The sequence below is a fragment of the Lipophrys pholis genome, assembly GCF_963383615.2.
Source record: "Lipophrys pholis genome assembly, chromosome: 17".
Taxonomy (NCBI): Eukaryota; Metazoa; Chordata; class Actinopteri; order Blenniiformes; family Blenniidae; genus Lipophrys; species Lipophrys pholis.
This window is the reverse complement of record NC_137643.1, coordinates 3,248,646-3,271,260: the sequence shown is the minus strand read 5'-3', so window position 1 is coordinate 3,271,260 and position 22,615 is coordinate 3,248,646. Positions and strand designations below refer to the sequence as shown.

Below are 22,615 nucleotides of genomic sequence, written 5' to 3'. Positions count from 1 at the left end.
AGTTTCATGGCTACAGTACATGAAACGTGACGAGTTTCATGACTGCAGTACATGAAACGTGGCAAGTTTCATGGCTACAGTACATGAAACGTGACTAGTTTCATGGCTACAGTACATGAAACGTGACGAGTTTCATGGCTACATTACATGAAACGTGACGAGTTTCATGGCTACAGTACATGAAACGTGACGAGTTTCATGGCTACAGTACATGAAACGTGACGAGTTTCATGACTACAGTACATGAAACGTGGCGAGTTTCATGGCTACAGTACATGAAACGTGACTAGTTTCATGGCTACAGTACATGAAACGTGACGAGTTTCATGGCTACAGTACATGAAACGTGACTAGTTTCATGGCTACAGTACATGAAACGTGACGAGTTTCATGGCTACATTACATGAAACGTGACGAGTTTCATGGCTACAGTACATGAAACGTGACGAGTTTCATGGCTACAGTACATGAAACGTGACGAGTTTCATGGCTACAGTACATGAAACGTGGCGAGTTTCATGGCTACAGTACATGAAACGTGACTAGTTTCATGGCTACAGTACATGAAACGTGGCGAGTTTCATGGCTACAGTACATGAAACGTGACGAGTTTCATGGCTACAGTACATGAAACGTGGCGAGTTTCATGGCTACAGTACATGAAACGTGACGAGTTTCATGACTACAGTACATGAAACGTGACGAGTTTCATGGCTACAGTACATGAAACGTGGCGAGTTTCATGGCTACAGTACATGAAACGAGGCAAGTTTCATGGCTACAGTACATGAAACGCGACTAGTTTCATGGCTACAGTACATGAAACGTGACGAGTTTCATGACTACAGTACATGAAACGTGGCGAATTTCATGGCTACAGTACATGAAACGTGGCGAGTTTCATGACTACAGTACATGAAACGTGGCGAGTTTCATGGCTACAGTACATGAAACGCGACTAGTTTCATGGCTACAGTACATGAAATGTGACGAGTTTCATGACTACAGTACATGAAACGTGGCGAATTTCATGGCTACAGTACATGAAACGTGGCGAGTTTCATGACTACAGTACATGAAACGTGGCGAGTTTCATGGCTACAGTACATGAAACGCGACTAGTTTCATGGCTACAGTACATGAAACGTGACGAGTTTCATGACTACAGTACATGAAACGTGGCGAATTTCATGGCTACAGTACATGAAACGTGGCGAGTTTCATGACTACAGTACATGAAACGTGGCGAGTTTCATGGCTACAGTACATGAAACGTGACGAGTTTCATGGCTACAGTACATGAAACGTGGCGAGTTTCATGGCTAAAGTACATGAAACGTGACGAGTTTCATGACTACAGTACATGAAACGTGACGAGTTTCATGGCTACAGTACATGAAACGAGGCGAGTTTCATGGCTACAGTACATGAAACGCGACTAGTTTCATGGCTACAGTACATGAAACGTGACGAGTTTCATGACTACAGTACATGAAACGTGGCGAATTTCATGGCTACAGTACATGAAACGTGGCGAGTTTCATGGCTACAGTACATGAAACGCGACTAGTTTCATGGCTACAGTACATGAAACGTGGCGAATTTCATGGCTACAGTACATGAAACGTGGCGAGTTTCATGGCTACAGTACATGAAACGTGACTAGTTTCATGACTACAGTACATGAAACGTGATTGGACAACACAGAGACAGTTAGTGTCTCAGGCTGTCACTCCGATCAACACCTGACAGACGTTTTTAAAGTACAAAAAACAATCTTGAGTGGGAGGATTTCTCCATGGACACGAGCCGTCTTCATCCTGCACTTTTTGAATATTTTAAATAAAATGTCTTTAAGCCCTGTATTGCCATATATGCATATATGTTAAGTCTTTTTAAATTGATGTAAACACACAGAATTGCTTTGCATAAACAACACAAACAACACAGACAAATGTTTTGTATACAGATGTTTTTTTATTTCATTATTATAACTGTACAATAAATTACAATCCAAATTTCCTGATCATCGCTGCGGTCTGAGCTTTGGTCTGTAGGTTAAAAATCCTCGAGTCCCTTCGTCATGTTCGAGATTGTTCATGTAAACATCAACATGTTTCTGTAGGCACTAAAGACGCACGTTGTCTCCACCTCCCCCATACGTCTCCATCTTTCTCACACCGTTCACACTCGGCTGCAGGCACCTCGACTCGCTCGCACATTCACCATCCTCCTCCTCCTCCTCTTCCTCTTCCTCCCCCGTCATTCACCTCGCCGCACCCGTCAGTGGGTGTAGAGCGAGGCGGTGAAGACGATGTCCCGGCGGATGGCGAGGGAGGCCTTCTCCATCTTGCTCCCCAGGACGGAGTCTCCCACGATGCGGGCGGCCTGCCGCACCTCCTTCAGCACCTCGTCCAGACGCTGGATGCAGCGGACCACCGTGCCCTCCTGGACGTCCGTCAGCTGGGCGATCTCGGCGAACGGCTGCGGGGAAGCGCCACGTGGTCAGTGTGACGTTTGTCTAAAAGGCTTCATGACTTCACCCAGTGAAACTGAGATTATCTTCTCAGATTCTACTTGATGGCGATATTATATTTTGATCATATGTGGAGTCGCTGCTTTTGTTCGACGTTTAGTTTGTGTGATGAGGAAGCAGGTGGGAGGAACGGATGAAGACAGAAAGTCGCTGTAAAGACTTTATCCATAGTTACAAAGGGAGACGATGTTCAACAGACAATCTTGACACAGAAATGGAACCTGTTTAATAAGTAATCAAGATTTTTACCGTTTGTGTGGTATGAGGTCAAGGACCTTGTTTTTTATCTACATATGACGTAGATCGCCACACATTTTATGACCAATTAAAGCAGAAAACTACTTATTTTTCCCGCTGACAGTTTCCTTGCAGAAGCCTGCCTCAGGTTTGTTGTTGAGGTTTCAGGAGGAGATTTCCACTGGGGATTGATCTCGCTGCTCAGATTGCATTTACACTTTAATGAGCTCTAACCAAAGGGTGAGTCAGACCTGGTCCTCACACCGAGCGGGGGTCTGTCCCATCCCACAGCCGCTCAAATTTGAGTTACGCCAGCGACGGAGCACTTCCCCGCCAAAACAAGAGAGTGGACTCAAAGAAGAAGGGAACAAATGACCGAAATCCAGCTGCTGAGACACTCTGCAAACCTCTGTGTAGTGATCTACCTGACAACTAAATGAGTTTAAGTGATTCCAGTTAAAACGTGAGAGGGGGGGGGTCTAAAGTCACGATGCTGCTTTTAGTGCAAAGGAGAAACTCACAAAGCCTCATATGTAATACAGGATGTCGGATTATAAAACACTTTTGACACGAAGACAAAGGGAGAGAAGAATGTCGACAGAGCCTGATTTTTCCTTCTCTGTAGCTATTTGTTCTTGATCATAAATAAATGAATCAGTGGACGATAACAGAACACTGTCAGAGGTATCAGGAGTTCATCTCACCATGCCTCTGGCCCAGCAGTACACCACCTCCGTCAGGCCAAACTTGAACTGGCCCACAAACTCCTCCGCTGTCTGCGGAATCTCACAATCCCCCTGGAGCTCGCCGATACGCTTTGCAACAGACAGAACGCGGTCAATGCCCTGGAGGGGGGTGAGGGGTGGGGGGGTGGGGGGGTGGGGGGGGTGAGGAAAGGAAGGTGGAGATGAGGAAGAAGAGAGAGGGATTAGTGTAAAAACTGTCTCACTGGTGACTCGCTGTGTAACTGTCATTCACGTTCAGGAAAATCTGTTCCACAAACTGCAGGGTGGCGTTGCTACTCGTCGGAGGTGGAGAAGGTCGCAGTGAGAGCTACTCGGGTCATCACTAATTCAGAACTCATAAAGCACTTTCATGTCGGAACACCTGCAAACACTCTCACTGTGTGTGTGTGTGTGTGTGTGTGTGTGTGTGTGTGTGTGTGTGTGTGTGCTTCTACACTATGCGACACAGTGTCCTTGGTGCTCACCTCCTGCAGTGTGTTGGTGATGTGCGGCTCCACCTGAGTCTTCTGGGTGAAGACCAGACAGGACAGCAGGGCGGCGCTCTCCTCGGGCGCCAGCGGGCTCAGGACGTTCTCGAACAGCAGCTCGGTGAGCAGCAGCTCATGGCTGCTGATCTGACAGGCCACGCGGCCTTTCAGCTGCACCGCGCCGCTGCTGTCCACGTACTGGAGGGTCTTGAGCACCTGCGGGGGGACGGGGAGCAAAACTGAGCGGGTTCCTTCAGGATTCAACAGTCGCGGAATTCATAGTCAGCAATTGACCTCGAATGCAAGTTTTGGACTGAACTCAGTGTCTTCTGAGTCGGGGTCTCCAGCCCGCTTTTGTTTTTAATAGTTGACGTTGTGGCGTTTCAGCTAGTTAAATCTGAACTGTCGTCTCTCGTCTGGAGCCTTTCCTGTCGGTTTATTTCTGCATGTTGTAACATCCTCTCAGAGCAGAGGTGTTTCACACGCATCCCTCCTCCCACACACCTGAATCTCATGCGTCACAACAGAACTCTGCAGCAGGCCTGAAATCAAGCCACACACACACACACACACACACACACACACACACACACACACACACACACACACACACACACACACACACACACACACACACACACACACACACACACACACACACACACACACACACACACACACACACACACACACACACACACACACACACACACACACACACACACACACACACACACACACACATCTGAATCACACAGTGACGCCCCAGAACCTGGATAATGTTTCTTCACTGCAGAAATGTCTCAACTCTTATTCATTAAAGCCCTTCAGAGGATTTTTCTTCATCATTTAGCACCTCTGAGTTTATCTTATGTCTTTAATTGTTAAATGTTTGTGATATTAGTCCAGGCAATAGATGTGATTCCATCATTGGCCTGTAATGATGTTACCGTACTTTATACTGACTCTAAAGTACTGCACTACAGTAATATTTCACAAGCACACTTTAGTGTTTATGCCATTTTTAATTGCTTCTCTTGGAGCAGTGGGGAGCGGTGGGGGTCAAGGGTCATGCACAGTTCAAACCTGTGAACCTTCGATCACAAATCTGTTGGGAATTGTTAAGAGTGAATATCTTATCTAATATTGGTACCACTCCAGTGGAACAAGATATGTTTTTTCCCCCTAAATCCTCTAATTCGCTGAGTAGCTATCATAAAGATGCAGCTAAAGCTCACGACACTCTGATGCTGTTACACCAGAAACAACATACACGATGAGACATTGTGCATTTAATTATTAGTAAACAGTCACAAACATCATTCACTTGTCCAGTGAATATAGAAAACCACTTAATTAAAGACTGTTCAATATGAATTTTCCTGACTTTCTGACACAAACGGGTCTGATCCAAACCTTGATCCTCTGGTGGTACTCCGGCAGCAGCGTGAGCGACTGATCTGACACCAGGAACATCAGCTGCTCCAGCTCCTCCTCCACGACCATCCTCTCCTGGACCCGAGCAAACTGAAACACACGCAGCTTACTTTCGTTTCGAGCGTCTCAGCGGGAAACGGTGCACTCTCATTGTGAGCACGGAGGACTCTATTAGTGATCGCGCCACATAAAACCCACGGAGGCCAATTACAGCGAGAGACGAGCACGGGTCGTAAAGCATCGATTTCTAATCCCCACCTCGTTGAATAGAGACACAAGGCGACGTGAATGTAGGCCGATAAGAGGGAACAGCAATACCGAGAGTGAGAGCGTCTTATCATGCAAAGTAATTAACTTGTGTGTGTGAGATGGCTCGAATAACGGGCTTTGTCAGAGAGACAGCGATGAGCTGCAGCTACGAGCCCATACGACTAATTATAGTAACAGCTCAGTCTCTCGGGTCTTATCTCCTCGTGATCGTGAAACTAAACAAAATTTAAAGACGAAATGAGACACGGTGAAAATCAGTCACTAAAGTGAGGGTATAATGCTAATCAATCATCTGTCTAAATATGCTGCATGAACGGCTGTTTTCATTGGAAAACACTCAAAGTGTTCATCGTTCAGCATGTTCCAGATGAAAGCTGAAGTAAAATCTGATTGTGAACTCGGACAGATCCACTGATTTTACACAGAAAGACCCTAAAGACTCCAATATAATAAACAGAAGTGCCAAAAGTATTGATACTATAAAGTCAGAACTTCACACTTCAGCAAAACAGAGAACAACAAAATAAAACACTACTAGATTTTATATCTCTGGTATAAATGAGAGGCTCAAAATAAATATATAAAGAAGAAATTCAATTGAAAGAGACGGTCTAATTGTGAAATCAGTGTGTTATGTAAGATGGTGAAGTGAATTAGCTGAAGATTTAAGCCGCACAAGAGGAATGTGACGGCTTTATGAGCAAACACTGAGGAAATAAATCTGTGGAACACATCACTTAGAGAACACACACACACTCACACACACACACACACACATACACGCACACACACACACACACCTGCTCTGCGAATGTGGGCGAGTGGATGCAGTTGAACTCCTTCAGACTGCCCTGCAGCACGTGGATCCTCATCCAGCTCTCCACCACGTCCATACTCTTCAGCTGGAGGTCGTTGACGGGGTCGAGCGAGGCCAAGCCGCCGGGGTTGGCCTCAGCCAATCGCAGCAGCTCCTGTGTTGCCGTGGAGATGGCTTGACCGGGAGGCTCGTGCCTGAGGAAGAGGTGAAAAACAGAGGTGGGACATGAGCGAGTGAAGGTGAACCTGTGTTGCTCTGACAGCCCGGAGCAGAGGAGAAACGGTGACGCACTTAAATCGTGGTTGTTGTCTCTTGTTGTAATTATCGATGATCCTGTCGGGGATGACTTTGAGGGTTTTCACCGTGATGGCCGAGATGTCCTGAAGCTTCAGCTTCTTCACGGTGTGGCTGCAGGGACCTGAGCAAAAGGAAGGAACAACGGGAAAGTGTTTCACTTCGACATCCTTAAACCACTGAAAACAACCTAATGAGGGTTTAAGAAAGGCAGGTAACACAAAAGAAGTGAAACTAAAGTTCAGTTGGTGTAGAAGTGCTGATACCTTCGGGTATGAAGAGAGCGGTGTTGTACAGGTGAGGGAAATTCATGCTGTTGTTGCCTGTCCCTTCTCCTTCCTCGCTGCCCTTCTCACAGATAACCAGAGCTGTGAAGGTGCGATTCACAGAGTCGTTGGACACCTGGAACAGACAGGAAATGGACGGAGATGTCAAGAGGAAAAAAAACAAAACTGAAGTTAACGTTTACATACAAGTCACCAGTTTTATTTTCCTAATTGGCTTCTCAGTCACCACCCCCTGCTCATTAAGGTACAGTGAAACCACCAAACACAGACGTGCACAATTACCAGAGATAATGCTGGGAACACAATGGACCCTATAGAAGGACTCTAGATGGGTATTTATTGTATTATGATATTTATTATGTGGTTTATGGGTCCTTTTTTTCTATGCTATGGTGTTTTCTAAGTTTTTATGGTTGTTTTTACATGAACTACTCAGTGTGTGCTGTTGCAAATTGCCCCTAGGGAATAAATAAAGTATCTTGAATACGTGGAAAACATTTTCAGTGTGGAAGCTTTTTTTTTTTTTTTTTTTTAAACATGCTGATGTACTGTAAACAAACAGCCACAAAGCAGACCATGCACAGTGCACTGAAACAAATAAGTAACTAAACCGACTGCAGGTTAATTGGGCTTTGTTGAACTTCCTCCACCACCTGCAAAGACAAACTCTCCCACCTGCAGAATGACGCCCAAAGCGTTCAGGTGCTGCTTGTTGTTGACCACTACAACTCGACCCACAGACAGAGCTTTCAGTCCGTTCACAGACTCCAGGATAGCACGCTGGAGGGGAAACATCACGGACAAAGTAAACACGCAGCTGATGAACCCTGCCCGACATCGACTCTACGTGTGCACGTGTCGTGAGCGAACCTGCAGGGTCTCCGTGGTGGTCCGCAGCTCTGTCACTGTGTGGTAATAAGACAGCAGGTCGGACAGCTGACCCTCCGTGTCCAGAACAGGAAGAGACAACCGTGTCTGCTTCAGCTGGCTGATCCGCTTCTCAGTGGCCTACGGCGAGGAGGAGGAGGAGGAGGAGGAGGAGGAGGGGGAGAAAAACACTGGTCATCAATCGTCACTTCAGGGAAAACGTGAAATGAAGAGTGAGAACTGTTTTACCTGAGTGTCCCTGTGGCTCTCGGAGAAGCTCCTCCTCATCATGTCGGTCACGCGGAGAGCTTCGACTCGCAGCAGGTTCAGGATCATCGTGTAGGTCAGTCTGAACTGAGACTGCAGTACGGTGGGTTTTCCCTGAGACGACCCACAGACCAACAATCAGCTGAGACTCCTTGTGTTTACAGGCTACACTTCCTGTTTAGAAAGTTTTTATTACTTTAAATGTAAAAACTAAATATTTCCTGTTTGGACCTCAGAAGACGAGGTTACACTTATAAAGCTAATATATAACGCAGACACTCAATGTCCTACAAAGTATTTTTGTCCTCGTCGAAGTACTTCAATAAGACCAATAAAAACACAGTCAGTAATTTGTAATATACATGGAGGCGTCATCAGTCTGAGCACTTGTGTATTTTTTAAGGTCAGTCCTTATCAATAAAGGTTTCTGACATTTATATTCAATAAAATGAATTTGTGAACATTGGAAATATTTCACTGTTTGTAGCCAAACATTCACTGATGGAGAAGTTCAAAAGGTTAAAAGTAAAAAAATATATATATTCATGTATTCTCTGACTGTGAAGAATACTATCGGCATTGTTTATAAGAAAGAGGAAGAACTTTAAGAAGTTACCAAATATGTCTATTTGACGAATAAAGGTTTTAAACTGAGGTTTGACTTGATGCAACTGTCAGAGTGATAAACCTAGAAATCAATCTGCAGTTTGATTTCCCTCCGACATGCCTCATATTTACCTCTCAGTCAAAATACCGTAATCATCAAGGTAGGAAATTAATTACAAGTAATGTACTTATAATAAATAAATAGTAATGTACTTCACTACTTCACAAGCCACAGCCGAGTCCTTCCACATTTTAGATCATCGTTCAAACCTTTTAATCTGGATGATAATGACGAATCAGTGCTAAAATCATCCAGAAGTTAAAGGGTAACTGATACTTGGTAACTGGTCATCAGTTCTGTTCATGCCTGAAATAATTTTACACCATTTGTAGAAGAGGAGGTTGTGGCTTTCCTACATTCATATAAATAAAAGATAAATGTCCCATTGGAGGAAAAAAAAAGTATGAAAAGGGAGAGAATTTGTGTTGGAAGCACTCACTGGAACCAAAGGCACAGAGGTAGATGGAGCTAAAATAGCCCACTCATCTGCATAATTAAATGTTAAATGAATAACTCAGCGTGCGGCACCTTCCTTCAATCACATCCAAAATAAACAAGACGAAGAGCTCTGCTTCAGACGTGGAGGGCCGGTTACCAGGAGACTTAATACCAGATGATACGTAAACCCACGAGGATGTGATGAACACTGAGGTGCTGCTGTGAGTCTTTCAACACGAAGCGCCTCACCAGCATCATGACGTGCAGGTCTGCCATCTCGTGCACGCCCGCCTTACACAGAATGATGACTGTGCCCGTGGCGTCCAGTCCCCTGCGGCCGGCTCTGCCCGCCATCTGAATGTATTCACCTGAAACAAAGAGAACAAACAAAGGAGACGTTTGTTCCTCGACTCCGGCTCGTCTTTTCAGATGAAAGAGAATAACAAATGTTGGCCGAGATGAAAAAGAGAGGCAGACGGAGAGCCTCGAACCTGGCAGCAGGTTTCTGAAGCCGGTCCCGTCGTGCTTCCTGATGCTGTCGAAAACCACCGTCCTGGCGGGCATGTTCACTCCCATCGCAAACGTCTCGGTGGCAAACAGCACCTGGGACGTGAAGAGACGATCAGACAGTTTAGGACGGCAAATAAAAACAAGCTGAAACTTTAGTACATCCGGCCAATTTAACAGTTCTTCATTTAACCCTTTCTTTCCTAAGAAAGGAATGAAGATTGACCTTTTTAAATATATAAATAAAAAATGAGAAGAAAAGTTGCTTCAGGTTTGGTGTCATGTGGTCAAAACAAGACGCAGAACTTCAGAGTAGCTCGTCTCTCACCTTTACGAGACCTCGGGAGAAAAGCATCTCGATGACCTCCTTCAGGATGGGCAGGATGCCGCTGTGATGGACGGCGATTCCTTTTTTCAGGAGGTCTCTCATCAGCAAAATCTGACATTTTCAACAGAAACAGAGAAAACAGGCGGCATGAAATTGCTACTTCCTTCCATCAGACGTCACACAGACGTCCACCTGAACCTGCCATAAGTAGGGAATATACACCGATGATCTCTCTATCCGGCACCAGTGAGGGGGTGGAATACATCAACATTCTGCCCTTAAATTCAATGTTTTAGAAGCAGAAAGATGAAGTGTGAGGATTTAAGCCAGACAAACACACACATCTCTCTCAAACATGTTTCCTTTAATTCATAGTAATACCCATGAAAAGTTCAGGAGCTCGTGAAGCTGTTTTATCTACAATTGTGAAGCTACATATTAATCAAAATAACACGTTGAATGTGTGGTTTGATGTTTTTGCTGACTAACTTTCAGTTTTTCATAAAAATGCTGCGGCCCACAGTTCTCTCTCGCTCTCTCTCTCGCTCTCAAAATAATTGCTTTGTACCCGAGGGAGCTCCCGGTGCCCGTCTACAATGAGATTTCCACACAGAAGAATAAATTACACTTGGAGCGGAGCGTATCTCAGCTTCAGAAAGTGAAACTGTCTGGCTGCTCTCTACCTGAGGCAGCTGCCGGTCTGCTCCTCGCAGGCGGCTCAGGCTCTTCTGGAAGAACGAGTGGATCTCTGCCTTCTCCACGGAGGAGGTCATGTCCATGGATTCCAGCGAGCGAGCGTTCTCGTCGCAGCGCGTTCGAGAGAAGGTGAAGGCGACCACCGGCGTCTGCTGCCGCTGGGAGAGGTAGTGCAGCAGGGTGAGCCACACCGCCCGGTCCTGAGGGGATCGCAGGACAAATGAGGCCGGGGATCACCGGAGAAGGAGAAAGAGAGAGAGAGAGCGCAAAGCCAGGCCGAGGAGGAGTCACCTGACTGGCTGTGGTGTTGTGAGAAATGTGTTTTGCGCCAAACGACTGGGCGTGTTTGCTGGTGCGCTCCTTCTTGGCATCGACGGCTGCGTAGTATCTGGGCAGGAAACAAGACGACTCCACGTGAAATTGATCAAATCATAAACTATCTTGTGACGTACAACACAGATAGAGTCGTACCCTTTAGTGAGGAAGTTTCCAGAAGCGTCCATCAGCAGAAACATCTCTTTCTGAGTCTTGGTGCTGTTTCCAGTGTAGAGATGATGCTCCAGAGGCACCGGCCTCTTCATCGTGCTGATCACATAAATGTGCCTCTTCTTAATACGGCTGTGGGATTTAAAAAAAAAAAAAAAAGCAGCTGATAAATGTTGATTTCTAACAGTTTTTTTAAACATCAAATAAGTTAAGTTTGATCAAATATCTGCTGTCTTATCTGCCTTACCCGATCCATTCACTGAACTCCACAGCATTGGGCACAGTGGCACTGAGGAGGATGATGCTGACGTGATCAGGAAGCATAATCAGAACCTCCTCCCACACGACTCCTCTCTGAGGAAAAAGCAAAGACGGAGAGAAGGGAGAAAGAAAAAACGGATTACAGTGCCTGTATTTGTTTTTAAGCCAATCAGATAGCTGAAGGACGCTCCCTGACCTCGGCGTCATTGATGTAGTGAACCTCGTCGAAAATCACCCACTCCAAGTCTCTGATGACCTCTGAGCCGTTGTACAGCATCGACCTGCGACAGGAAGCAGACAGAGAGAAATGAGCTTCAAACTAAACACAAAAGTAAGGAAATGTGTGTCGTTTTTGTTGCTGTAACAAAACATCTCGGCCATAAATCTTTTACAATTTGACTTGTTGGAGAAGGAAGAGAAGAAACTCAGGTTTAATCACATTTTACCACGGATAAATGTCTGTTAAAAGATTGTAGATCACTGTGACCAGCTGTTAGTTCTCATCAAGTCTGCAGGAAGTGGATTACTTTGCTGTACTTATTTCTTTAGGGTTTAATTCTTCACAGGGAATATTTAGCAAATACTCTATTCTCCTACAAATGCATGTTATTTACATACGGGACACCATTTAAAAGGGAAATCTGTGGCCAGAGCAGCATTATTAGAAGGAAAAACATAAATAATAATATAATACAAATATAACATAATAATAAACTTCTTACTTTTGTGTATAGTTTACGTCAGAATCTGAATTTATCATCAATGTTTCATAAATGCTGAAGAAACGTTCAGCTGCTGCAGCTCAAAGTGCAAAATGAGTGAAATGAAGAGACTGTGTTGTACCTGAGGATCTCAGTGGTCATGATGAGGCAGGAGGATTCAGGACTGAGCTGGACGTCGCCCGTCAAGAGTCCAACATCCCCGAACGTGGTTTTAAAGTCTCTGAACTTCTGATTGGACAGAGCTTTGATAGGAGACGTGTAGATGGTTCTATTGGAAACAAAAACCCAAAACAAAACACACACACTCAAACTGCAAGACAATCATACTGGTAAGACTTTTTTTTATTGCCGTTTTTTTTCTGTGTAATAAACACATGGAGACGTCATTTTGAAAATAGAGTTGAAGTCTGGAGAGTACAGTTTCTGCAGACATCCTTCACATGCATCCTCCTCACATTCAACTATTTAACTCAGGCTTAGAAAGTCATTCATAAGGACTTTATTCTCAACATTCTTATACAATTCAATTTTCTCCTTCAGGAAATGTTGAAGGAAGAAATATTTCAAGGCTGTACTTGTGATGTGCCTTTCCATGCTTCACACATTCCTCACAACTTCCTGGAGAGTCAAACTTTCACAGTTATGAATGACCATCAGAATTTACAATCCTTCACGATAAAAAACGACAGAAGTCCACACAGATCTCTGACCTGCCAAAGCATTTTAGTGAATCAAACCTCTGGTGGATACATACAAGCAGGTATCTTCAAACCAGAAACAGCCCAGATCCACTTCACACTGACAAAGCTAACCGCTGTCTTCAGGATGTTCTGTAAAGGTCCTGTACTTCCATACAACGGGAAGCCAGGAGTAATTAACAAATACACACCTGGTCATGTGCTTCTGTGAGAGTGCGATGGCGTACTCGGCCACCACTGTCTTCCCCGCCGAGGTGTGAGCGGCTACGAACACGGAGTCGTGAGCCTCCAGCCGCAGCACAGCCTGTTTCTGGAAGACGTCCAGCTCAAACGGCCACTGGAGCAGAGCGGGGCACAGACACAAAGTGCTGCTGACGAACCGAGACACACACAAACACGACGGCGCAGCTCGGCAGGACTGAAGGATCACGGCGTGCCCACACCTTGAAAGCCGGGTTGGGGATGCGTTTATGGAAGTCCTCGCAGGGCGACGTGACGTCCACAGGTATGGCCCATTTCTTGGTGGCCTCGGGGTTTTCTTTTGGCTTCGATTGCTTTTCTTTTCCTTTCTCCGGTTGAGACGGGGAGGACACAGCGTCCTGATGTCAGAGGGACAGAACTGAGACTTGGAAGGGGGGGGGGGGGGGGACTGCTGGAGCATTTCATGTTTTCATTATGTTCTGTACGTTTGATCTTTGATGAATTTCTCATACTTAAGACTCATGTTACAGAACTTCAAGAACGACTTTGTATGCAAGAAAAAACAAATCTGCTTGTGAAATGAATTTAATACCTTGATGCCCAGATCTTCAAGGCTGTTTGTTCTGGGTAGCTTTGGAGCTTCTTCACTAGTTTTTCCCTCCTCTTTCTCTTCTGCGTCAGGCTGCATGTCACGGATGTCCTCCAGTGTGTCCAGGAGGGACATGAGGTTGACCTCTGGCCTCGTTATTCTGCCCTCTTCAATACACACAGTAAACACACAGAAAGTTACGACATGTTCAGGTTTTAAGTGTGTGAAACATCAAAAACATACGTTGACTTAGCTGCACTGTAAAATAATCTGTGTAACATTAAACTGACTGAATCAACGACATAATGTGAGGTTTTTGTTTGAATGTCTTGATTTTATCTGTATCCGTTTGTTTGACTTACTTATAATTCCGAATTTGTATGTAATGTTTTTCTTGTTTATATGTGTTGTTTCTCTCTTTCTTGAGCTGCACTACTTGCTCGTTTTCACATTTTATTCTCGTTTGTACAACTTGTGTTTTTTCAGATTTGTAGTATCTTGGCCTTTTTGTTTGTTTTTTCTAATCTGAATGTCTTATTTGTCATTTGACATCAAACCTTTGTCAGTGAAGTCCATCCCCGCTTTAAATCCAGGAGGGACATTCAGTAAATCTGTGAGAGGACATAAATGACAAACCATTAACACAACAACATCATCTCAGACGTTTTTTCACAATTTTCCAAATGCAAATAATAAAATACCTTTTTCAAAGTCTATATCCTCCTCCAGCTCGGACTTCGTCTTGATTTGTTCTAGAGTGAGTTCCTCCATTCCTCCTGTGGAAATCGGAACAAGACAGGTGGTGAAAACTCATGACCAGCAAACATCTGGACACGTTTTTAAAACATGCCTTGAATCATTGATTCGCACCGGGGTGAAAGGGGTAGTTGGTATTGCTTCCTCTGAGGCTCTCTGAAGGAGGGCCGGGCTGCCGCTGCAGGGACAGCGAGTTCTTCGCCGAGAGGTCAGTGTTCTCCAGGAGAACCTAAACATGGATCAAAAGCAGGGGAAGACCCACTGAATCAGTGTTGATCACGGCATTCCGCTACTGAAGTGGACAATTTCCTCATTTAGCCACTTTTTCTAGTGTACAGACGGAAAGCTCAGATTCTCTGCTTCTATGTAGTTTTCTTCATTTCTATTTCATAGGTATCATAAACAGTCTAGGAATTATGGCTGTGAAACGTATGCATGTAAAATCCTGTCAGCAGAGACGGGATAAGAATATAATGGGTTAGCAGGAAAACTTGTTCTCACATTACCTCTGTGAAGTCGAGCAGCATCCCTGTGGTCGGATCTCTGACAACAGAGAGGCCAGAATGAAGCGGAGACGGAGTACAGTTCAGCAGAGAGTCGGCGTTTATGTTTCGTTGAGTCACCCTGATGAGGAGAAAGACAGTAAATACAAGGGTCTCTCCACAAACTATATATATTCACAGAAAAGTCTAGTATTGTCGCCCGAATTCACATAATTTGAGGGGTTTTTTTTATAATTTTTTTAACAAACAATTCAGATTTAAATATTAACCCTTCGGTCTGACACTCCGACCACTCAACCACTGTCTCCACAAACATGAATGAGTATTAACACATTTTACGCCCCGTAATGGAACAACGTACTTGAGAAACTTCTGGAAGGAAAAGTCTGTGCTGTGGATAGGAAGCCAGGCGGGATCCCTCAAGAACTGCTTCTCCACTTCCGTCTCTAAGTTCAGGCTGGTGGGAGGGAGACCGTGTGGGAGCTGTGCAGAGGAATCACAGAACACATTTTTAAATATACAGGAATTTGAATGCAATCAAAGATTTTAATATTCCAGTAATTCATTTCAAATGGCCAAACAAAACTATTGTAAATGCCCTACACAACACCTGAGGAGTTCGAACTCCTTCTTTGATTTATTCTCTATAGTTCTGATTATACGTCGTGAACAACAGAATTTATTTTAACCATCGGCCATCCTCACATCGGAAGAATTTAAACGACTAGAAAATACTTGGTGTATATATTATAGGTCAGTGTGGTGAGCGCTCTCTCTGTGAGAAGGACGTGGGTTCAAACACTGCTCGGGGCCTTTCTGTGTGGAGTTTGCATATTCTCCCCATGTGTGCGTGGAGTTCCTCTGGGTACTTCTGTTTCCTCCCACAGTCTAAAAACATGCATGTGAGGTTAATTGGCGACCCTAAACTGCCCCGAGGTGTGAATGTGTGTGGTTGTCTGTCTGCACCCTGCACAAGATCAGGTGGTTTAGAGGATTGATGGGTGGGATTATGAATCAGGCTGCACAGTGCTAGAATGGTTAGTCTCACGAGAAGACAAGGGAGTATGCTGCTTCCTTTGACAACAACTTTTAAAAGCAGAGTTTATAAAGATGTCATGCATGCGCAATCATTTCATCTTCTCTCAATCTAGAAAAGGAAAGATTGTTGCAACGTGGTTTATGAACGCACTGTATTTAAATGAAGTTAACATTGGCTGACATCAAATAATAATGAATAATAATGAAGAGCCCCACCTAAGACATCATCAGCCGCCACGTATATATTTGCTGACAAACACTGGGGCTGTACTCACGGTGCTCTGTGGAGATAAAGGCTGGCCGGGCAGTGGGTGTGTGATGAGCTCAAACCTGCCGGAGCATCCCATCTCCAGCAGGGACATGGGCAGGTCTGCGGGGCCCACAGGGGGCACATCTGCGCAGAAACAAAACAAAGAGTATGAAGACACAGTCACAGCACAAAGAGCATGAGTGCACAGAAACCACACAATCAAGTGAGTCACATTCATGGACACGTCAAATCACTTCCCTTAAACCTTACTTCGATATCAACTTGTCATAAATCGGATTGCTTACTGTACAAAAACACTGAACAGACATGACTTCAATTGAAATTACGTAAACATTAAATCTCAGTTTCAGATTTTCTAAATGAAGCTGCTGCTCTGTTAGCCACATCAGCACAAAGAGCGGTGTTAGGACAACCACGCCCTTGTCGATAAGGTACAAGTAGTAAAAGAGATGCTTTGCCATGAAATAGCACTCACTAATTCTTTCCATAACCACTTTCTCAAAAGAGAAAGATTTAAAAGCCTTAAAGTTGCTGGAGAAAGTTGCCGTTGCCGTCCCGGAAGTTGTTTAAGATGACAACCGGAAGTGGCTTGCAAGCTTCGCTCAAAGAGAAACAAAAAGTAAAACATTAAAATAAACTTGTGTTTTTATTGTTGGTGTGAAATGATTCAATTGGAATTATTAAATGCCTTACTATGAATAATACATTTAAAAAAAATAAGGATTTAAAAAAATCCCTGTTCGTGGCTGTGACGTCATATTTACGCGCCTGTGTTGCTGTTTATACCTCCGGGTGAGTGAATTTAACGAATCAAAATCTTAAATATATGCAGTTAAAAGTCGTTTAAAACCCTTAATTTAATAAACCCAACAAGGTCCGAAGAAGATGAACTATATTTGCATTTTCTTGAAGAAAATTGCCTTGTGTTCTGGGGGAAATAGATCACTTAGCTAACGTATGCTGGCTGTTAGCTGCAGCATTAAGAAAACACTTAAGAGTTCAGTATAATTAAATAATTTGAAATTCGTGTGACTTTCTTAGTGGCAGGGTGCAAAGGCTACTATCCTTGGCGGCTGTTCATTTTTATTATTGTTTTTCTTCCCCGATTTTTGGCGCAAACCTTTGTCCCGCATCGTTGAGAGCACAGACACGGAACGTTCGTTCGGGAATAGTGTGCTATGACTTTTGTTAACAATTCGGCTCACTGTTTCCGAATAAATCGCAAAAAAAAAAAAAAAAAAAAACCTGCAAAAAACGATGGGAGAGGCACCTCCATGGACATACAAAATCTCCTCTGAAATGTTCTAGTGGAACCTGCACCTTTCACAAGCTGTTGTTTGTGTTGTAGTGTTTGCCATCATGGTGGTGTTTCCCAGCTCACTGACCGAGGAAGAGGAGGCGCTGCAGAAGAAATATGCTAAACTCAAGAAAAAGGTACTTGGTGATGAGAAGAGAGATGTGTGGGACTGATTTGGAAGGAAAGTTTTTATTGCAATAATCATACGAGGTCTGTTTATTCAGTACCTGCTACCTGTACCTGTTTACCTCATTACCATCTATGGTCCTGGGAAGTTTGACCTTTACCTTTGTGCACACATCCGGTCAGAAATTTAAGATTTGTTTTATTGATAATTAGGTTAGCACGAGTATTCACAAACTCTACAATTACATTACACACACTTTTGGAGTGAAAGATGCTTCTTTAAGAGAGTAAAAGTCTTTTTCTAACATATCTGTAAACTGATTTCTTCAGATTTTCCTCAGTTTGTATATTTCTGTTGTGATGTTTAGTTTTGTGATGTGAGCGTAACCTCAAAGGAATGCACTGGATTTATAATGTCGCTCACGTGTGAATTCTCCGTGCAGAAAAAGGCGCTGCTTGCTTTGAAGAAGCAGAGTTCAACAAATCAGACGAACCAGAGCGGCTTGAAACGAAGTTAGTATATTTGACTATTTGGCTTTTTTCAAAACTGGCACATTTGTGTTCAGAGTAATACAGTTCCTTAAAACACATAGAAAGTCGTATATTGTCTGTGTTTTCATAAGAGACTAAAGCAGCAATGATCTGTTGATAGAGAAAATTATTCAACAGCTGTTTTGTTATTGAATCATTCTCAGACTTGCATGCATACAGTCATAGAAGTTGTGTAAAATATTCATGCATATCCAATGAAAGATGTTTACAACACACGGGTATAAATTAGCCTTGATGCACCATCGGCATTCTCAGTGTTCAAACTGCTTTCATTACTTCCTGTACACAAACATTTTACACCTTACATTCTTACTGTGAACTCATTTCTTATTGAAAAACCAAATGACATGCACTTTTCTGATCATCTTATTAAACACTGCGTATTATTGTTTTAACTCTACACTTCTTTGTTGCAGCTCTGTCGGATCAGCCGGTCGTCGACACTGCAACGGCGACAGAGCAAGCCAAGATGCTCATCAAGTCGGGGGCCATCAGCGCGATTAAGTCTGAGAACAAGAACTCTGGTTTTAAACGCTCTCGAATGCTGGAAATCAAACTGAAGGTGACGTGTGGTTGAACACGCTGTGTGACACACATTGACCGTCACAATAAAATGTGTGAATATTAACATAGGCTACCCAATGAGTGAGTGAAGTCTAATCTTTGGATCATGTATACATTACTTTGACTTTTCTGTGGATCTTCTCTCTTCAACCAGATTAAAAGAAATCACGAAATCACTCGTGTCTTTGGCAGTGGCCAACGCAGACGTTTTCCTTCCTGCGTTCTTATGATTATTTTAATTCATGTGTGTGTGTTCGCTGGCACAGGACCCAGAAAAAGGCTCAGTTCCTGCCTTCTTACCATTCCAGAGGAGTGTTTCAGCAGACGAGGACCAACCTGAGGTACAGGGGGCATTACACGTTATCTAACCCTAACTGTATTCCAACCAATCATGCGAGTTTCCTGTATGATAACTTCCTACAGCTGCTATTATTTACTCCAGTATCACAGTGAGTGAGCCTGACTGTTGGTATGCTGCATTTAGAAGAGAGTGGAGAAAAGAGCTGAACTGTGGCTTAATGAAGAGGAGGTTTTCCAATGTCTTGGCTCAGTTGTTTCAGTATCCGTCAGGACTTCATCCCATTCCCCTCATTTTCATTATTCAGTCTTAAAGGATGATGTTTTAGTATGGAACGGCACAGTTTAAGGCCATTTTGGATCAATATGCAACCAAGTACATTTGTGTGACTTCATTGTTGTGCTTCTTCCAGTCTGGAAAGAGAGCTCAAAGGAAATCTTTATACGAGAGGTAAAGTCCAAAAGAGGAAGCAGATCAGAATGTTTCAGACGCTGCGTCTTGAGTCTCACGCGGTTTCTTCCGCACAGTTTCGTCAGCTCCAGCGACCGGTACCGCGACGAGGAGGACGGAGGTGGCATGTCGTCCAGCCGCGACTCGGAGAGAGACCGAGACCGAGACCGGGAGCTGGACAGAGAGAGGGACCGAGACCGGGAGCTGGACAGAGAGAGGGAGCGGGACCGGGAGCGGGACCGGGAGCGGGAGCGGGACCGGGAGAAAGACCGGGAGAAAGACCGGGAGAAAGACCGGGAGAAAGACCGGGAGAAAGACCGGGAGAGAGACCGGGAGAAAGACCGGGAGCGGGACCGGGAGAGAGACAGAGACAGAGACAGAGACCGGGACCGAGAGCGTGAACGAGACAGAGACCGTAGCAGAGAACGAGATCGGGACCGGGACCGAGACAGAGACAGAGACCGAGATGGACCCTTCAGACGTGAGTTCTTCTGAGCGCTGATCCCTCCATGATGCTCAGTGGAGGATCCAGGGGGACTCTGATTGGGCGGCACAGCACAGTAGAACTCTTGTAATGTTCATACTATTAATTATAGTCCGCCTCCCCTGTTGTTGCTCACAGGCTCGGACTCGTACCCGGAGCGCAGAGGCGTACGAAAGGGGAACACGGTGTACGTTTACGGCTCGGGGCTGGTGGAGGACAGCCTGCGCTCTGCCTTCTCCCAACACGGAAACATCATCGACCTCTCCATGGACAACCCGCGCAAGTATGAGCGCGCCTGAGAAACAAACGCCGCTCAAGAAACGCCGTCCTTAAGCTCTGCTCCCGTCTCTCCTGTCTGCAGCTGTGCGTTCATCACGTTTGAGAAGATGGAGTCTGCAGACACGGCGGTGGCCGAGGTTGGTTGTGAGCTGGGCGATAATGAACTGACAACATACACGTGTGTAAATGAAGCTGAATGTTCCAAAAACAAAACTAAATTGCTGAATTAGAGCAGCGGTGCTCAAACGTCTTGCAGTGTGGAAAAGTTCTTTGTGGTGCAGCAAATACACAACACGAATAAGGAAATAAAATTTAAATATATGAAAATAATATCAGTTAAAGCTAAATAATCAGTTCAAGCTAAAATCACCGTCTTCCATCTAGCTTTCTTTTTTTCCACTTTATACAGAAAATGGTGACATCGTCATGAAGTACTCCGACTTCTTTACACCAAAACAAAGAGGAAATACTTGGAGTTTTGATTGTTTATAGATGATTAAAATGCCTTTTTACTGTTCCAGTCTGCTTCAGATGAAATTGAGCTGTATGCTGTCCCAGAATTAAATGAGTTTGACTTGAATAAGAGCAGTGAGGCTCAGGCTGGTGCTGGTACGTGAGCTCCCTCTAGTGGCTTGTGGATGAAAGTAATAAAGCTGTGGATTAAAATGTTAGAAAAATATTACAGAACTCAAGATAAAATATATATATATATCACGTAAAATTCTTGTGAATCTTGTGGTTCTCCGTTGTGATTTAATTAATTTTTTTTTTTTAAAAACAAAACATTGTGACATAAGTAATTTTCAACCATTAAGATAATTGATCCCTTTTGAGGAAAAGTTGTTCTCATCCTGTTCATAGTTAAGCTTATGTATACACACTAGGAGCAGCGTCACGTGAGTAAATGTTCTGCGTTTATTCAGTGTCTAACTCTTAAACCCGGTGGCTCCGTTTCCTCAGCTCAACGGGAGCACGGTGGGCGACGTTCACATCAAAGTCAGCATCGCCAGGAAGCAGCCCATGCTGGACGCCGCCACCGGCAAATCTGTGTGGGCGTCTCTGGGTAAGCTGTTGATTCAGACGCCGATCACGCCGCCTGCTCGTCCGCTCGCCGTGCACCAACCTCTGCTGCCGTCTGCTCTCCTTTCACAGCGGTGCAGAACAGCACGAAAGGCTCCTACCGGGACAAGAGGAACCAGGTGGTGTACAGCGAAGATTTCCTGTGATTTACTCTTTTTGTTGTTTCTGTGCAGTTTGCGATGCAGGAAGCTTTTCTTTGTGTCGAAGTGTGTCGCCGCCCCGCCGATGACACACGTTTTGTTTTCTGAGCTGAATAAAAAAAACTTGTTTATCCTGCGTCAACTCGAGTGAACCGAGTCAAGTCTGTATCTAAAATGGTTGAATCGTTACTGAGAATTAATTTTCTTTCAGTTATTTCTATCATAACATAAAAAACTAAAATCCTTCAAGCGTTAAAAAAAAATTCTAATTGTGAGAATTATGGCTTCAAATATGAAATCTTCTCGGATTTTGTTACTGCCGTCATCATTTTTCATAAACATTTCCTGATATATTTTAGTTTCTTTAAAGCAAATGTGTGTTTCTTTTCTTTCTAACTGAGCTTTGACAATATAATACACAAAGAACAGAAAACACAGGTTGGCTCAAATGTATGCAAATTCTAAACTGGATATCTTTTTATTGATCTATTGAATAGAGCATTTTATGTTTGTTTTTAACCTAGCGACAAAAATATATAGACATTACCATTCTAATACAACAATAAGATGGTAAATGTACCTAAAAACACAATTTAAAGGTATTTTCATCGGCTTGAAATTTGTTAAAGTGAAAAAAATCTATAGTCTTGACATTTAATTTTTTAAAGGTTTGTAAACTTAATTCAAACATAATTGATAATTAAGCATCCTTAATCGACACCCTTGATGTAACAGCAATAAAGAAGGTTTAGGCTTTATAGACTATTAATCAACCTCTTACAGGCCGAGTCTCCACCTGGAACGTTAAATTATCACCATCGCTTTTGTTCCTTGATGTAAATTTGCCATAAAAAGCATCAACGGATCACGTAGTGGACACAGATCATGTATTTATACATGTACAGTAATTGATCAGGTAATATTTATGATGGAAACGAGAGTCTGAGAGGATCAACGAC

At 43.9% G+C, this 22,615-nt stretch overlaps 2 protein-coding genes across 2 annotated transcripts; one reads left to right on the top strand and one right to left on the bottom strand.

Moving 5' to 3' along the window:
- Positions 1-1,960: 1,960 nt before the first annotated feature.
- On the bottom strand, positions 1,961-16,966 carry skic2 (SKI2 subunit of superkiller complex). Its single transcript, XM_080484709.1, has 29 exons — positions 16,862-16,966; positions 16,391-16,509; positions 15,439-15,560; positions 15,081-15,198; positions 14,689-14,803; positions 14,520-14,594; positions 14,376-14,429; positions 13,822-13,985; positions 13,472-13,627; positions 13,220-13,365; positions 12,452-12,598; positions 11,805-11,889; positions 11,595-11,701; positions 11,333-11,479; positions 11,153-11,249; positions 10,849-11,061; positions 10,166-10,276; positions 9,822-9,933; positions 9,580-9,698; positions 8,208-8,339; positions 7,962-8,099; positions 7,767-7,871; positions 7,071-7,206; positions 6,802-6,928; positions 6,494-6,704; positions 5,403-5,513; positions 3,984-4,202; positions 3,478-3,618; positions 1,961-2,484 (listed from the first exon to the last, which is right to left on the bottom strand). Exons 1-29 carry the CDS (start codon positions 16,872-16,874, stop codon positions 2,284-2,286), a joined length of 3,741 nt encoding a protein of 1,246 aa, XP_080340835.1. The 5' UTR covers positions 16,875-16,966; the 3' UTR covers positions 1,961-2,283.
- A 174-nt stretch (positions 16,967-17,140) lies between these two features.
- On the top strand, positions 17,141-21,790 carry nelfe (negative elongation factor complex member E). The gene is given in 11 exon segments (XM_080484716.1): positions 17,141-17,178; positions 17,735-17,820; positions 18,253-18,322; positions 18,778-18,923; positions 19,192-19,266; positions 19,636-19,673; positions 19,751-20,154; positions 20,296-20,440; positions 20,519-20,573; positions 21,397-21,576; positions 21,579-21,790. Coding segments are annotated over 10 exon segments (1,272 nt in total). The 5' UTR covers positions 17,141-17,178; positions 17,735-17,745; the 3' UTR covers positions 21,663-21,790.
- The last annotated feature ends 825 nt before the right edge of the window (positions 21,791-22,615 follow it).

What these genes read in the sequence shown, in the direction of transcription:
- skic2 (XM_080484709.1), bottom strand. An exon ending in CAACTACCCCTTTCACCCCG is followed by an intron (nt 14,595 to 14,688) that starts GTGCGAATCAAT and finishes CGATTTCCACAG; the next exon opens with GAGGAATGGAGGAACTCACT. An exon ending in CTTTGGGCGTCATTCTGCAG is followed by an intron (nt 7,207 to 7,766) that starts GTGGGAGAGTTT and finishes TGTCTGTTCCAG; the next exon opens with GTGTCCAACGACTCTGTGAA.